The 17,345-nt window shown below is 41.2% G+C and overlaps 2 protein-coding genes across 2 annotated transcripts in view; one reads left to right on the top strand and one right to left on the bottom strand.

The window, feature by feature from the left end:
• SEC24A (SEC24 homolog A, COPII coat complex component) overlaps positions 1-8,597 on the bottom strand; it is a 57,965-nt gene extending 49,368 nt beyond the window's left edge. The window contains 1 exon segment of the mRNA XM_065873428.1: positions 8,501-8,597. Coding sequence (XP_065729500.1) covers positions 8,501-8,597 — 97 coding nt within the window.
• Positions 8,598-13,608: 5,011 nt separating this feature from the next.
• On the top strand, positions 13,609-14,222 carry LOC136121536 (protein N-terminal glutamine amidohydrolase-like). Its single transcript, XM_065875431.1, has 2 exons — positions 13,609-13,801; positions 13,843-14,222. Exons 1-2 carry the CDS (start codon positions 13,609-13,611, stop codon positions 14,220-14,222), a joined length of 573 nt encoding a protein of 190 aa, XP_065731503.1.
• The last annotated feature ends 3,123 nt before the right edge of the window (positions 14,223-17,345 follow it).

The raw sequence follows: 17,345 nt of genomic DNA, 5'->3' as shown, positions 1-17,345 counted from the left end.
TATTCAAAACTTGTTTTATATCTTCCAATTATATTTCATGCTTTTTTCGTAAAGATGTCTTATACCTTATTTAAATTAAATTTAGGGGCTTCCCTGGTGGTGCAGTGGTTAAGAATCCGCCTGCCAATGCAGGAGACACGGGTTCCCTGGTGTCCCTGGTCCAGGAAGATCCCACATGCCACAGAGCAACTAAACCCATGTGCCACAACTACTGAGCCTGCGCTCTAGAGCCCGTGAGCCACAACTACTGAAGCCCATGTGCCTAGAGCCCATGCTCTGCAACAAGAGAAACCACCGCAATGAGAAGCCGGTGCACTGCAACAAAGAGTAGCCCCCGCTCGCCACAACTAGAGAAAGCCTGTGCACAGCAACGAAGACCCAGCACAGCCAAAAATAAAGTAAAACAATTTTTTTAAAACTTAAAAATAAATAAATTAATTAAATTTAGTTAACTTGTTGTTAGGGATTTTGTAGTTTGTAAGTACTATGAACAGAACATTTATTTTCACTTCTAAGTAGTTAAAAGGGTATCTATTATTCAAAGCACCATAAATGTCCAATTATAAGGTGACATTTTCCTCAAAAATTATTTCTCAAAAAAGAAGTCACCTTACATATGAGTCTCTACAAATGTTCTCATTGTACAAGGATGCTTTGTCATAGTACATTAACACTGTTTCAAACAGTGGATACAATTAATTAATGAGTTATGAAATCAATGAGTTACAAACTAGCTTTTTAGTAATGCCATCCGTGGGACCATCATTCTGGCCAAGCTCTCCATCGTTCCCATGCAGCGAGGCTACTGGGGGAACAAGATCGGCAAGCCCCATACTACCCCTTTCAAGGTGACTGGCCGCTGTGGCTCTGCGCTGGTTCACTTCATCCCTGCCCCCAGGGGCAATGGCATCCTCTCAGCCCTGTGCCCAAGAAGCTACTGATGATGGCTGGAACTGATGACTGCTACACCTCTGCCAGGGGCTGCACCGCCACCCTGGGCAACTTCACCAAGGCCACTTTTGATGGCATTTCCAAGACCTACAGTTATCTCACTTCTGATCTCTGGAAAGAGACGGTGTTCACCAAGTCTCCGTATCAGGAATTCACTGACCATCTTGTAAAGACCCACACCAGAGTTTCCATGCAGAGGACACAGGCTCAAGCTGTAGCCACCACATAGTTTTCTATGAGAAAAATAAAGTGAATGAAGCTAGTTAAAAAAAAAAAAAAGATAGTTAAGAATGGAAAATATCGGACTTCCCTGGTGGTGCAGTGGTTAAGAATCCACCTGCCAATGCAGGGGACACGGGTTTGAGCCCTGGTCCAGGAAGATCCCACATGCCACAAAGCAACTAAGCCCATGCACCACAACTACTGAGCCTGTGCTCTAGAGCCCATGAGCCACAAATACTGAGCCCACAGGCCACAACTACTGAAGCCCACGCGCCTAGAGCCCGTGCTCCGTAACAAGAGAAGCCACTGCATTGAGAAGCAGGCACACCGCAATGAAAAGTAGCCCCTGCTAACCGCAACTAGAGAAACCCTGCACGCAGCAATGAAGACCCAATGCAGCCAAAAAATAAAATTAATTTTAAAAAAAGAACGGAAAATATCAATGGGTTACAAACTATCTTTTTAGTAATGAAAAAGAACATAGTTAAGAATGAAAAATATCGCAGGACATTATATGTAATAAGGCAAGTACTGTGAGGTTTCATTACAAATACATACATATATGAATATATATACTGGGTCACTAAAATATTTCTTATTGTAGATTATAGTCAAAGTCTGAAAGCCCGTGACCAACTGATACATTTGCATCCTCCTTTATCCCTCTATGATTTATTTCCTACACATCCTATTACCTTTTAAAACATGGATCATATCAACTTCCTACTCAAAACTTTCAAAGTCCTTATCTTAGCTTATAATATCCTCTATGTCCCTGGCCTCCTTTCTGGTCTCATTTCCGACTTTCTTTTTTTTAAATATTGAACATTCATTTTATTTTAATGAAACAGTGCCAGGATAATACATATGTTCTTTCTGATCTGGAAGTAAGTAGCCTGTAGTTTTCTGATTCTATTTGTTTTTCACTTGTTCTTTAAGCAAACTTTAATATAAAGTTCAATTTTTCTTTAAGATTAGGTTTAACATAGACTATGTCAACTCAGACAATAAGCCAATGTCTTGAACCACAGATTCATTAGTTCTATCTTTGTTGTATTAATTATGCATGGTTCTTCTCTTAATAGGCTGTTTCCATCCTAATTTGACTTTGTTATTAGTGAATAATATCTGTTTATGTGTATAGGCCAAGGGGTCTTTTTATCTGATATCTCTAACTTTGGAAAGATGTCTATGCAGGCTGTATTTAAGCCGACTTGGAGCAGATTTGCACTTCCAAATAAACACATACCTTTACAATTCTACCTTATTAACAGTTTATCATACAATCCGAAATGGCTTAATGAATAATTTCCACTAGAGACTGAAAGCCCTGTCTGTATAATGGAACACCAATTCTTTGAGTTTAGTAACTGATTATGGTAAGGTCACTATGTGAACTGACATCAATTACTCTGTTTTAATGGCCAAAGGCCATTACTAGCAAGCTATTCAAAGAACTTCCTACTCTTCCTCTCTGCTCAGCTCCAGCCACATCCACCTTCTTAACGTTCCTTCAACAAGCTTAAAAATGCTTCTACTGTAGGGTTCTTCACTTTTTATTCTGCCAAGAACACTCTACTACTAGCTTTGTACATCCAGATCTGGATTATGTAAACTGTCAATACGTGATTTGATGTATACTCCTTTGTCGCAAAAAGGTATATAATTGTACTTTGACCTCTAACAGGTGGAATATTCCTCAGAGTTCTCTAAAAGACTGTCTTCCAGGTTATAATCCTCAGGTTAGGTGGAATAAAATTTTCATTTCTTTCTTAGATCTTAGACTATTAATTAATTTTATTGTCAACACTATATTTAGGCTAATCATTCATTTTATTACAAATGGTTAGGAACACTCCATTCATTGACTAATTGAAAAGACAGATTTTACTAAATATCTACTGAGGACACAAGGTAAGGTCCACTCCATCCCTGCCCTCAAGTAGCTATAGTCCAAACCGGAAGACATATAACCAGGCAGGGACAAAACAGAGTGAAATATTAAGAGATAACAGGAGTTAGCCCCAGGAAAAGGATTGTCAAGGGTGTTCCCAGAAAAAGGAACCAACATGTGCAAGAAAAAGGAACAACATGTGCAGTCACCTGTGGCCATGAAAGGGCAGTCTGAAAAATCAGTATGGCACCGCAGAGTCAAGTGACTGAAGTGAGACAGGAGGTTAGGACATAAAAGAACCTCTTGGGGATTGGAGGAGAGATCAGAGATTGGAAGAGACTGGAGTCTATAGCAGTAATCCAGGTAAGAAATAATTGACTAAACAGCAGCAGTGGGAATACAGAGATGTCTGAATCAATGAAAACATTTGTAAAAAGTTAACTTATAAGCATATTTTGGGTCATCTGGATAAAAACCAACATCTCACACCTTGTATTGCCACAAGATTTCATGGCCCAGTCTCATATTTTTATTTATTGTTTTATCACAGGCCAATATGCCAGAGGCCTTCAAGCCACGTGCAGCCAAGTGAAAGCCAAATATTAACAAAATGCACAAAATAAGCAAAAGTCTTACAGTATATCAACGAAGAAAATGAAAAGAATATGCAAATAGTAGAAAGACAAATACAAAAGAAACTGCTTTGTAGTAGTCATTATCATAGATCCATTTTGAGTGACTTATAATGTGAAATTTTTATTTTTATATGTATCAACTTGCAGTAGTTCATTAGAAATGTAGTAGTAAATACGTAATGAAGTTTTCACTAAATGGATTTTAATTATATCATTTTGAAGTCATTAATAAATTATGTAGCCCATCAAAATAATAGATCAGAGACATTAAAGGGGTCCAGAATATACCACCATGGCATAAAAATTATTTTGAGTACAGGGCATGAGTTTTGGGAATCATTTACCTGCCCAAAAGCAGAGCTTCCCAAAAGAACTCAAAAGAATTAAGTTGTCATAAATCTCCTCCCCAGGAGCAACCAGAGAAGACTGCCTCATTACCTGAGATGATAATTCTCCACACCACACCTAAACATACACTGTCACAAAATGATCAAGTCTCCCATCTATGCTACTAAGGACCAATTTATCTTTCCTAAAAATTGTTTTCCCATAAGTACCCTTCTCTCTCTCCCCTTCCCCTATTAAGATGGTATATAGTATATATAACTAAGATTCCAAAAGCCACACAGTGTGGCCAAAAAAAAAAAAACTGATAGAGGAAGTTGAACCAATGAAAATTGATGTGGAATTGAATATGGGGACTGAATACACGAATTGATGTGGAATTGAAGTGGGGAAGGAACCAAGGATGATTCCCAGGATTCTGACCTGTGCAAGTCAGTAGATGGCAGTGCCATTCACTGGGACAGAAGGACGAGAAAAGTAACTGGGGAAGACAGGGAATAGCAAAGGGAAGAGGGAATGTAGAATTATTTTCAACATACTTTAGGTGTCATCAAGAGATTCAAGTGGAAATGTCCAATAGAAAGACATCTATCTATATGGGTTTCAGCTTATTATATAACTTTGGAACTCACTGGCATATGTACAATATTTGCTATCATGAGAATTAATAATATCATGCAGGGAGTATGTGCAGAGTAAGAAAAGAGCCAGCCACAGAAACTATATGAAATAATAAATGTTTACTGTGCTTATTGTTTTTTGTTTTTTTTAAGAAAAAAAGAAAAAGAAGGGAACCAGGTCAGAAAGCTGTGAGGAACACCAACATTTTAGGAAAAAGAGAGCAATTAAAAGATAGAAATGAAAAATATTTTACGTACTTAATAACCAAGAAGTCATTTGTGGCCTTATTAAGGGCAGTTTTGGTGGATGTATAGAAGTAGAAGCCAAATTAGAAACAGGAGAAAAGAAACAAATGAGAGATTAAAATAGATGCAGGTGGGGCTTCCCTGGTGGCTCAGTGATTGAGAGTCCGCCTGCCGATGCAGGGGATACGGGTTCATGCCCCGGTCCGGGAAGATCCCACATGCCGCGGAGCGGCTGGGCCCGTGAGCCATGGCTGCTGAGCCTGCGCGTCCGGAGCCTGTGCTCCGCAACGGGAGAGGCCACAACAGTGAGAGGCCCGCGTACCACAAAAAAAAAAAAAAAAAAAAAAATAGATGCAGGTGATTGCTTCTCAATCACCCAAACAGCAGCTTCAAAAACAAAGAGATACTAGGTTCTACCTTTGTAAATTCCTATTCTATAGGACTCAATGGAATCCCAGAAATTACATTAGTAAAATTTTCATGTACTGGTGATCCTCACATACTTCAAAATGAACCTCGTGAACTTTAGAAACCAGTGACATATAAAAATGATTGACATATTATTCATGAAATCTAGAATGTAAAACTTAAAAGATACTTCTGATACACTATCTCAATGAATACAAAATAAAGGTTAACTTTACAAGTTTCTTCAAGGAAACCTACTGAACAGTCACAAGAACACAATGAATGAACTACCTTTTCACATAAATTTAATAGTAAGGTAAGGGGGGAAGATCTCACACATCAAAATACATTCTGATCACTTAAAGAGTTACCAATTGAAACTGTAAGTGCAACAAATGGATGCTACTGCATGAAAACAGCTTGTGGGTCAGTCACTAGACATACGGGTTTTAAGAAAGCAATCAAAGAGGAAGAGCAAATATTAAGAATCAAAGTGGGGGTATGAGCAATTTCAGGGTCTACAAGACGTTTATGAAATGTGATACTGAAACAGCAAAGAAATGGACTCAATACTAACAAAAGTGAAGGTCAGGTCATATATTAATTACAATCCAAAGGAAACTAAGCTAGGTGGCAATTTCAAAAAATATCAGCAAATGTTCACTCTAATTATATGTATCCACCTACATAAAGAAACCAAAGAGAAGGTTCTGATCCTTGATTCAGGCATAACTACCAGGTAAGTTGAATAACAGTGGTTAAATAAGACTGCCTAGTTTAAATCTAGGTTCCACAATATATTAGCTGTGTGATCAACCCCCCCTATATTCTACTGTGTTTTAGCTGATACTATTGTACAAAAATCCACAGAAAATTTCACAGAAATGAGTTCAAATCCACAGAAAATGAGTTCAAATCTCACCATGAACAAGTTAACACGTGTTTAGTGAACTAAACTGCAAAATACCCAATTCTAAGATATTCATTCGATAAAACTGGTAATTCCTTAAATGTGCTAGAAACCGTGTGAGTCTGCTGGAGAGAGGATGATGTGCAAAAACATCAGATTAGTGGTTACCAGAGGGGAAGGGGGTTGGGAGATGGATGAAATGGGTGAAAGGGCCAACTGTGTATGGTGATGGATGGTAACTAGACTTGTGGTGGTGATCCCTTTGTAGTGTATACAGATGTCAAATTATAATGTTATACACTTGAAACTTATTTTTTAAAAAGTGGGGGCTACGGACTTCCCTGGTGGTCCAGTGATAAAGAATCCACCTTACAATTCAGGGGACTCAGGTTCAATCCCTGGTCAGGGAACTAAGATCCCACATGTGCGGGGCAACTAAGCCTGCATGCCACAATTACTGTGCTCACGCGCCTCAACTAGAGCCCGTGTGCCGCAAACTAAAGAGCCCACATGCTCTGGAACCCACACACTACAACTACAGAGCCCACACGCCGTGGAGCTTGCGTGCCACAACTACAGAAGAGAAAATCTGCATGCCACACTAGAGAGAAGCCCGAGCACCGCAACGAAGAGCCTGCACACAGCAAAGAAAGATCCTGCGTGCCTCAACAAAGATCCAACACAGCCAAAAACAAATAAATAAATAATAAATATTTTTTTTTAAAAAGTCGGGGTACATATTTGCAATCCTATGATTTCCTTCCCTATCTGACTCCAGAATTGGCTCTGAGCAACCTGTATACAGGGACTCTTTTCTCACTCTCTTTTACATTCCTAAGGACAGAACTTAAGTGTGCAACAAATGTCTGTCGGACTGGATCAAATAAACATAGTGACAATATCTCCAATACAGTACATACAGTGGCTAAATTGCTTTAACATTTCAAAATTATCAAAAATATACTTACATATAAGTTTACATGCATATTTACAAGATTTGCCATTTAAAGCTCATGTAAAACTGCAATTTATAGATTATAAGAAAAAGCCACAGTCATATGACATCTTGCTTAAGAGTTTTGACCTTAAAGTGAAATGTCTTAAAATAATTTCATCCTCGGTGAAAATGTAACTAAAGAGCCTAGAATAAAATGTAGTTTACATAATGTTACCGTAAATTTGAAAAAGAACAACTGATTCAACTTAACACCATTTCAGTGCTTACCCCCACTTATTCTTGCTTCTGCCTACATACCTGCCTACTCATAGACATTTTTAAAAGTCTTTTAGAGCCTTCTTTGTAAAGAAAACAGTAGTCTCTAAAAACAATGTAAATTAGCTATTTTAGTCATTGATTATTTTCGCGAACTTCACAGCAATCTTAGATTCCAATGGACAACTTAGGCATTTTAGTATTATTCTACCAGTTTTGTTTCCAAGAACCAAAGATTTATAAGTAAATTGGTAACTTCGCAAACTGTTGGCAGAAAATCTGTCTTTATTATAACGATTATAATAAACTTAGCAAATCACAACACATGACAATTTAAAGAATCCTAGAAGGAGTATAAAATTAGAAGACACCCTCACACCAAATGACAAATTATAGTGCCACATGTACACTCTGGTCAGAGGTTCAGAGACTTGTGTCCAACCACTTTCCAAGTGATGTAAAGACTTCTGGAAATCAAACAGGAGATCCTCCCCTTCTAAAGCTGAAAAACTGAACGAGGGGGCCTAAGTACAATTCGGGGAAGGTTCAGGGAGAGATGAAGCAGGCCCTAAGGAGGTCTCGCCAAAGCACAATCATCCATTCGTCTCCGCAAATTCACACTGAGTATGACCCTCACGTCACTGCAGGCCCGACGGGACCGAAATGAATCAGACCCCAAACTCTGCTCTCTAGAAGACATGGGTGAAGGGGCGAGGAGGGGAAAGGCACATAAACAGGCACTATGAGCCTTGTATGCCAGTTCTGAGGTACGGACCGAATCTGTATTCTTCACCCATGCATATACCCAGGGCGTTACATACAGCAAGTGCTCAGCGACTGTGTGCTGAACGAAAGAATAAATAAATAAGTATGGAAAACAAAGACGAGCCGCGGTGTCCGTGGCTCTGCCTCCCACCTCCAGCCGTTCCTGACACGGGCAGAAAAGTCACCCTCCCCTCAGACGGCGGCAGCAACCAAAGGTCAGCTCGAGCCGGGGCCCAAACTTTGCCGTCCGCAGCGCCCCGTCCCCACCTCCCACCCCCGGGCAGCACTTACCGTTAGTGTAGGGAGACCCCGAGGCCCGGGCGGCCCCGTTCTGGGCCTGGAGGCCGATGGGGGTGCCGCCAGAGGCCGGTATCCCGGGCTGGGACATGACGACGATGTTTATCGGGGTTGGAAGGGGCTGGTTGGCGCCTGCGGCAGAGCCAAGCCGAGAGTTGAAAGACTACTGCTGGAAGCGGAGGGAGGGGGCTAACGACTTAGAACTGAAGGCGGGATAGAGAGAGGGCGGCGCAGGAAGCCCTAGGCATGGCGCCGCATTCTCCCTAGCCCGCCGGCGATGACTGCCTGGTCTGGGGTCTGAGGCTTGGAAGTCGGGCCGGTGGGGCCGAGAACGCCCGGCTGGTAGGCAGCAGCCAAGCGGAGAGAGACGTAGGGAGGCCCTGGCCGGAACTGCCTGTCAGCTCCCGGCCGCGCAGGCGCAATCGGGACACGTGGCACTTCCGGCTCCGGCCTTGCAGCTGCCGCGGGTATAGGTGAGCTCTTCTTTCCCCGCAGGGCTGCCCTGAAGCCACCTGACAGCTCCGGGTGTCCCGGCCCGAAGGACGGAGCTCGGCTTCTCCTGCCACGTCACTCTCACCGTCGGCCGGAAGTGGCGTGTGTCACCGATACGGAAATCCCCGCCGTGATGAACGTCATCTAGCCGGCACGGCCGGGATGTGAGGGTAGTCAGGGTTTCAGTGGAAGCTTTCGTGGGGTGGGAATGACATTTCCTCTCCTCGAGTTTTTGTGAAGATTACCTGAGAGGACAGACGTCATCGTCCTCTGCTGAGGCTGTGCCGAGTAGCTGAGCCGATTAATGTTCGTTGCAGTATTTCATTTCACATTTCATCATCATATTCCAGGTGTAAATTGTAAGGGATTTTTTAAGAAGGAGTGGTTAATTATGTACATGTGTTCAGAGTAATCAAATCGAAGAGGAGGCCTTTGCTTTTTGACCGGAGGATTCAGAAGTAATTTTAATTTTGAAACTCGCTGATTCATATAGCATAGTCACGCCAAAGTTCATTAACAGCATATTTAAATGGCAGTTTTATTTCCTCTTCTAAGAGTTTGCAGTAAGGTACAACATTCAAACTTCCTTTCTAGTCAAGGAGACTTTTTTTTTCTTGCAAGTAGAAGTTTTTTTTTTAACTTTTGAGGCCAAAGGGAGGTAGAAACTGGAGTGATTAGACAACATAATTAATGATCTCAGTAGTTATCTTAGCCACCTTCATTATACTTAGGTTTTCCTGTTCTGAGCTGATGATCAAGCCCTTCTTTAGACTGCAGATTTCTACTGTTCATTAAAATGTCATAACAACAGTTTCAAAACCGGTGAAGGGTGAAATACATCTTACTTAATTCACTTAATATCAAATGCCTATTATGAAATGTTATATTACATACAAAAAGAGTAAGAACTAAACTGCTGTGTGATGCCTGAAAAACGAACAGTAAGAATTCAAAAAACTAAATGTTAACTTTTATCCTTTTTTTATCATTTGCCTCAGATGTGTAAAAATGTGTTTGCTGTGTATGAAAAATTAAACTCCTTTGTACAGTATACAAGACTTCTTTAGGATGAAGATGATACTTTTGGTCAAACTGTTTTCAGCTTAGAGCCCCTATAACCAAATCCCAAATCACGTATCCCAAGAACACTTGAAGAGATACACAAACACAAGCCTCTTAATGGTTTAAAGAGAAAATAGACCTCAGAAACTGAACCTCCCTGAGGTCAGACAGAAAGTCAGCGTCGCTCTTCAAAAGAGCAAATCCTTAGGCCTGGTCTCAAACTTGCTTCAGTTGAATTCTTTTTTTTTTTTTAATTCAACTTTTAAATGATCTTGGTTTGTTGACCTTGGCACAGGAATTTGATTTGGTTAAATCAAGGTTTCTCTGGACTTTGTTCTGTTTAAGCAATATCTGTATTGAGGAAAAAAAATACTGATGAAGAAGAATTAGCCATTTTAAAAAGTAGATAACCTCTGGTTAAATCAGGTTAAATAAACATAAATAATTTGCTAATAAGTAAACAGTGCTTCTTCTAAAATGTGTTCCACCCCTAAGTATCCCTGTTGCTATTATCACCCCCACTCCAAAAACAAGAAACAAAATTAATGGTTAAGTCTTTCAAGTGTTTTTTACATTTTCAATGTAGTCAGCTTAAAAATATTGAGGAAAAACGTATAATTTGTCATCTGCACACCCTTAGGAATAGTTGGAAGATAAGTGTAAATAACTGAGGTGAGACAACATATTTAAACAGTTAAGTGCTTTTCCTATTAAATATTATCCACACATTACCAAATCCTTCTCTGGCTTCTTTAAGTTGGCCACATAAATTTTATGGAAAAATTATTAGTGCTATTACCAGTTGTTAAGGGTATCGATATTCTTTGGTCAATTATTTATATCTACCCTACACTACCATACACTTTTCTAAGCTAATGTCAGTAATATATTCTACTTTCTTATCCTGATTTTCAGAACAACAGGACCCTTCTACTGCATATGCCCCTTCATATTTTTATCTATGTATCACATTTTCTGCACATTATTTTCAGAGCCTTCAACCCTATTTAAGAAAATTATATACAACAAAATAAGTGACACAAAAGTGTTTGAGTAAGGAGACAACACTGTACAAAGAATATTTCATTAAACTTGATTACTTATTTAGACCCAAAAGAGGGAGATGCATCCCTAATAAAATTTGCTGATTTGCAGAAGTGGACTTTGGCTCACACCAGCCTAAGTCCACTTTGCCTGCCTGCTCGTGACTATTGAATTGTCAGCTGATAAGCAGGATCAATCCTGTTTACTTTTCAGGATAAGGGAAATTATTTTAGGTCTCCTAGTTTTTTGGGGGTTTTTTCTATTTCTATTTCAAACAAACGAACTAGTTTCAATTACAAACAGCAGGTTTGTTCTGAAACTCTCTTGTGGCTCCACTTTAGGAACAGTTCCTCGGGCCTCATTTGCCTCTCACAGGACATCTGTCTGTATCTGAAGTCAGTAGCTCTGAAGGTACATTACAAGTACAGTCATCCCACACCAAGCCAGTAAATCCCATTGCTTTCTTTGAAAACTTTTCATCTTTATGTAGTTCTCACTGCCCACTCTGGTTAGTTATTATCATCTTGCACCTGAGCTATTGGGATGGTCTTACTGGTTTCAATCTCTCCCATCCATCCTTACTGCTGAATTGAGCTCCTAAGTACTGACTCCATTTTTATTTTCCTATACCCCTAAACCTGTAATTGCTCCCTTTGCCTGCTCCATCAAGTTAAAGTTTCTCTGCATGGCTTTTCTCATCTCATTCTGAGTAAAATCCAAAGTCCTACTCATAGCCTACAAGGCCTCAGATGACTTGACATTGCTACTTCTCTCTCCTCATCATCTTCTACACTCCCTCTCACTCAGCACTTGCTATCTCTCTAGCTACCCAAGCACAAGTCTGCCTTAATACTTATGTCCATTACCCGGGATGCTCTTCTTCAAGACACCCATCTAGCTCAATCTCTCACCCCTTCTTTAGTCAAATGATACCTTATGGTGAGGCCCTTACTGAGCACCCTATACAACAACATACCCTCTGTGCTCACTTTCTATCCCTCTTACCCTGCTTTTTTTTCTTCATAGCACTTCTCATCATTGTTATATACTTGTGTTTATGTTTATCTTTCTTCAGTGGAATAAAATTCTATACATATCATGACAATTCTAAGGTAACCTTTTTTTATATAAGTTTATTTTATTTATTTAGTTATGTTTGGCTGCATTGGGTCTTTGTTGCTGTGCGTGGGCTTTCTCTAGTTGCGGAGAGCAGGGGCTACTCCATTGCAGTGCACGGGCTTCTCATTGCGGTGGCTTCTCTTGTTGCGGAGCACGGGCTCTAGGCACGCGGGCTTTAGTAGTTGTGGCTCACGGGCTCTAGAGTGCAGGCTCAGTAGTTGTGGCGCACGGGCTTAGTTGTTCCGCAGGATGTGGGATCTTCCCGGACCAGGGCTCAAACCCGTGTCCACTCCATTGGCAGGAGGATTCTTAACCACTGCGCCACCAAGGAAGCCCAAGGTAATCGTTTTGATTTCATGTCTGTCTCCTTATTTAGAGTGTAAGAAAGTAGAGCCCAGGGCCAGTGTCCTATTTACATCTGTATTCTCAGCACTTGGCTTGGGGCCTTACACTTGACAGGTATTCAATAAACATTTTTTTTTTCAATAAACATTTTTGAATGGATAAATTTAAAGCGTCATCTCTTCCAATCTTCTATTCTGAATATTTTGAGCCTCACTAATTCACTACTGTAAGTTCATATTGCAACTGTAGCCCAAACCACACCACTAGCGCTTGTTTCTAAACTATGTTGTTCTCTAATTCTTTTATTCTTAACTATTACGCTGCATTGTGTCCCATCTGATACTGACCTGGTAGTGTAGTTGAAATAGTGTCAGCCTCTGGTCAGACCCTATCGCCCCTGAGTAGCACTGGAGGTACAATATCAAATGCCAACTCTTTTTCCTTTTCTAACTCTAAAGATATCGCTCTGTCCCTGCCCCATCTACACACAACCTGGCACCATGGTATCAGAGATCTGAGATATAAATTCCCCTTTAAACCTATCTTTTCATCGTACTTTCTACTCATCAGCTCTTTCATTGATTTATTCATTCATTCAACAAATATTGATTAAATGCCTTCCATATGCCAGGCACCAAGCAAAAACAGAACAGGATAGATAGGATCTCTTCCTTATGTGGAGTTTACAGTGGAGGAAATGCAATAAAAATGTAAATAAATATATCTATAAATTTCGAATTTGATAAGTGTTGAGATATTGGTAGTGAGATAGAGAATAGGAGGCAAGGATCTGATTTGGATAGGAGGGTTAGGACATGAGGTAACATTTAAGCTGTGATCTAAAGGACGAGGAAGCTACCCATACAAAGGGAGAAGGTAGGGAGAAGGACACTGGGCAAAGGGAATAGCACCTACAAAAGCCCAGAGGGAGCACTCCGCCCCGCGAACCCACGTTGCGCGTAGTGCGCCGACGCCTTCGCTGAAGCCCGCCCGCGGGGCTCTTCCAGTCGGTTCGCCTCAGGCCTGTGCCGAGGCCCGCCATGGAAGGGGACGTCTCCGCCGCCGCAGCCGCCCACTACCAGCCGGCCAGCCCCCCGCGGGACGCCTGTGTCTACAACAGCTGCTACTGTGAAGAAAATATTTGGAAGCTCTGTGAATACATCAAAAACCACGACCAGTATCCTTTAGAAGAGTGTTATGCTGTCTTCATATCTAATGAGAGGAAGATGATACCTATCTGGAAACAACAGGCAAGATCTGGAGATGGACCTGTGATCTGGGTTGCTTGCTTCATGTTTCAAGTGGAGGACAGAGCTTCATTTATGATCTTGACACTGTCCTGCCATTTCCCTGCCCCTTTGATACTTATGTGGAAGATGCCTTTAAGTCTGATGAGGACATCCATCCACAGTTCAGAAGGAAATTTAGAGTGATCCGCGCAGATTCATATTTGAAGAACTTTGCTTCTGACCGATCTCACATGAAAGACTCCAGTGGGAACTGGAGAGAACCTCCTCCATCATATCCCTGCATTGAGACTGGAGATTCCAAAATGAACCTGAATGATTTTATCAGTATGGATCCTGAGGTGGGATGGGGAGCCGTCTACTCACTGTCTGAATTTGTACATCGGTTTGGCAGTCAGAACTACTGAACTTGACCTCTGGATGTAGTGCCATGGAGAAATTCTAGGACGTGAACAATCTACCCCTTCATCTGAGACAGCAAACGTTATGATGGTACATTTGGCTTGGAATTATGCTTTCCTCTTTTAATTCAATTGAGTTGAAGCATAAGTGAACAAAAGAATAGATAGAAACAATTTTTTTTTGGTATGTCAGGTTGAAACTTGATGTAGTTGCTCAGATATTCCTACTGCTCCTTTGTTAAAAAATGTGAAGACTTATGCCAGTAATTGCTTTTGTTATGATAAATGTGTGGACTTTGTGTCTGTTTTGGATGGTTCATGTCTCTCCAGCTATACTGTAAGCTCCTTGAGGGTAGGGCTGTAGCCCGTTGCTCTGTGAATCTCTAATGCCCATAAAAGGTGCCCGTAAAATGTTTGCTAGTGACTGTGCTGCTGCCTGAAGAGGGCTGACGTTGTGAGCTCAATCAGCAATAAGTATTAGTCTTTCTGGACCATTCATTCTGTTCTTAGCAAAGATTGCAGCCCTCTCAGGCTTAAGTGTTGTTTGGCCTATTTATATATGTTTTTAAATAAAATTGACCTAAATTAAAAAAAAAAAAAAAAGCCCAGAGGGAGGAATGAGCTTGCTGTGGTGCACAAGGTAGAATGGCACAAGGTGAAATTCGAGAAATACAGGAGGCAGAGCAGCAAGAGCCTTATAAGGCATTGTAAAGAGTTTACAGACTTTGGGAAGCAATTGAAGAATTGTAAACAGCAGAGTAATTTGATCTAATTCATGCCTTAAGATGAGTCCATTAAAAAAAAATCAGTGCAACAGCTGTGAGGGTAATTGACTGATGGGGAAAGAAGAGTTGTTGCAGTAACCCAGGCTACAGATGATGGTGGCCTGCAGTAAGGTGGTTGTAGTGGAGAGAGAAGTAGACTCACTAATCCAAGTTAAAACTTTGAACTTTGGTATTTCCTTTACTTTTGCTACCAACATGTAATCAAGCATGTCTGACTCCCTAATTCTTTGCTCCCACTGACCCAGCACCGCCCCACGTTACCTCTCACCTCTGTGATTGCAGCTGTCTTATCACTGATCTCAGCTTTCAGTCCTGACCTGTTCCAATACAACCCACGCACTGCTGCCAGAGCAAACTTTCAAAAATATGACTGACCATGTTCCTGTTCTGCTCAGAACCTCTGAAAGGCTCTACAGTTTGGGAGTCAAGGTCCCTGGTAGTCCAGTCAAAAGCTATTTAGTCAAACCATAATACTTGCCTGATGTTTTTCCCATCTCTATTCCTTTCAGAATGTTATTCTCTCATTATGATATATTATCCCTGCTGGATATTAATCCCCATTTTACATATACAGGAACTGAAACTTCAATGTTAGAACCATAGTCTATAGCTAGGGGTTGTACTCTTAACTATTATACTCTATTAAAAATGCAGGGCTTCCCTGGTGGCGCAGTGGTTGAGAGTCCGCCTGCCGATGCAGGGGACACGGATTCGTGCCCCGGTCCGGGAAGATCCCACATGCAGCGGAGCGGCTGGGCCCGTGAGCCATGGCTGCTGAGCCTGCGCGTCCGGAGCACGGAGAGGCCACAACAGTGAGAGGCCCGCATACCGCAAAAAAAAAAAAAAAAAAAAAAAAAAAAAATGCAGCCATTGGGCTTTCCTGGTGGCACAGTGGTTAAGAATCTGCCTGCCGGTGCAGGGGACGTGGGTTTGAGCCCTGGTCCGGGAAGATCCCACATGCTGTGGAACAACTGGGCCCATGTGCCACAACTACTGAGCCTGCGTTCTGGAGCCTGTGAGCCACAACTACTGAAGCCCGGACACCTAGAGGCCATGCTCCGCAACAAAAGAAGCCACTGCAATGAGAAGCCCGTGCACCACAACGAAGAGTAGCCCCCGCTCACCTCAGCTAAAGAAAGCCCATGCGCAGCAATGAAGACCCAACGCAGACAAAAATAAATAAATAAATATGCAGCCATTAAAATTCATGATTTAGAAGAATACTTAATTACATGGGAATGTTTTTAATTTTAAATGTTTTACAAAACTGTTCATAGTATGATTATAATCTTATAAAACTGGTTATATCTGTGAGGTGTGACAGAAGGCGATTTTTGTTTCCATTATGTTTTTCTGGATTTTCCAAACTTTTTAACCATGACTAAGTATTATTTTTATAATAATAACAATCTTCAAAAAGATTGGGAGTAAATATCTTATGTATCCTTTAGACTCTCCTAAAACACTGATATCTCCTGCCTCTCCACTTCCTCACCCCTACCATAAGTTTGTACTTTGCTATCCTTTCTCTCCTCCTACCTTCTTTTATAGTTAGTTGTGAACGAACACATCTCCCCGCCAAACTGAAAGGCCCTGGAGGGAAGAGACTGTCTTGCTTATTGTCATTCCCCCATCCCTAGTCGATTTACAATCTGTTGCTGAAGTCAGCAGGAATCATAATTTAGATTTCTATCTAAAGGGTCACTAAAATGCCAGGGATATCAGGAGAGAAAGGCAATCCAGGAAAAGAGCTGTGGAGTAATCTTGAGGAGCCTGGTGAAGGGCCTCAAGCTACTTAAAAGTATTTATTAAACCAAACTGAATTTAAGACTTGGTGAGTGGAAAGGAGAATAGAGGTGAACCCAGACTGGAACAGCAGGCTCCTCCACCTAGACCAATGGACTCCAGGGAAATTCTTTAACCCCTTGAGGACAAAAATGTACCTAGGAGTCCTTCATATTATGAATGAATCACTTGCTCATATGTATTAAGCACCTACTGTATGCCAAGCACTGAAAACGGGTTCAAGAGAGGAAAGGCAGATATGGTTCTTGACCTAAGGAAGTTTCTAGAATGCCTGTTGGGGGAGGCTTTAGATAAATAATCATACATATTTAATTGTAAAATTATAAGCAAGATAACTTCAATGATAAGGTAAATTGTACAGTTGCTGGGGAAACCTGAAATAGAGGGCTTAACCAAGTCTGAGAGGGGGGCTTTGATGAGAATGCTATCTGTGCTGAGACCTGAAGAGTGTGTAGGAGTTAGCTGGGTGGAGAGGAGAGATCTGGGGAAGCAGTTCTGGCAGAAAGAATGACAAGTGCAAAGGGAGGACCAATAGAAT

Source organism: Phocoena phocoena, chromosome 3 (genome assembly GCF_963924675.1).
Source record: "Phocoena phocoena chromosome 3, mPhoPho1.1, whole genome shotgun sequence".
Classification (NCBI taxonomy): domain Eukaryota; kingdom Metazoa; phylum Chordata; class Mammalia; order Artiodactyla; family Phocoenidae; genus Phocoena; species Phocoena phocoena.
This window is presented reverse-complemented; position numbering and strand designations above follow the sequence as displayed.

Excerpts from the sequence above, each read along its gene's own strand:
- LOC136121536 (XM_065875431.1), top strand. The coding sequence starts at position 13,609 with ATGGAAGGGGACGTCTCCGCCGCCGCAGCCGCCCACTACCAGCCGGCC. Across the intron at positions 13,802-13,842 it reads TAATGAGAGGAAGATGATAC|ATCTGGGTTGCTTGCTTCAT; the intron begins CTATCTGGAAAC and ends GATGGACCTGTG.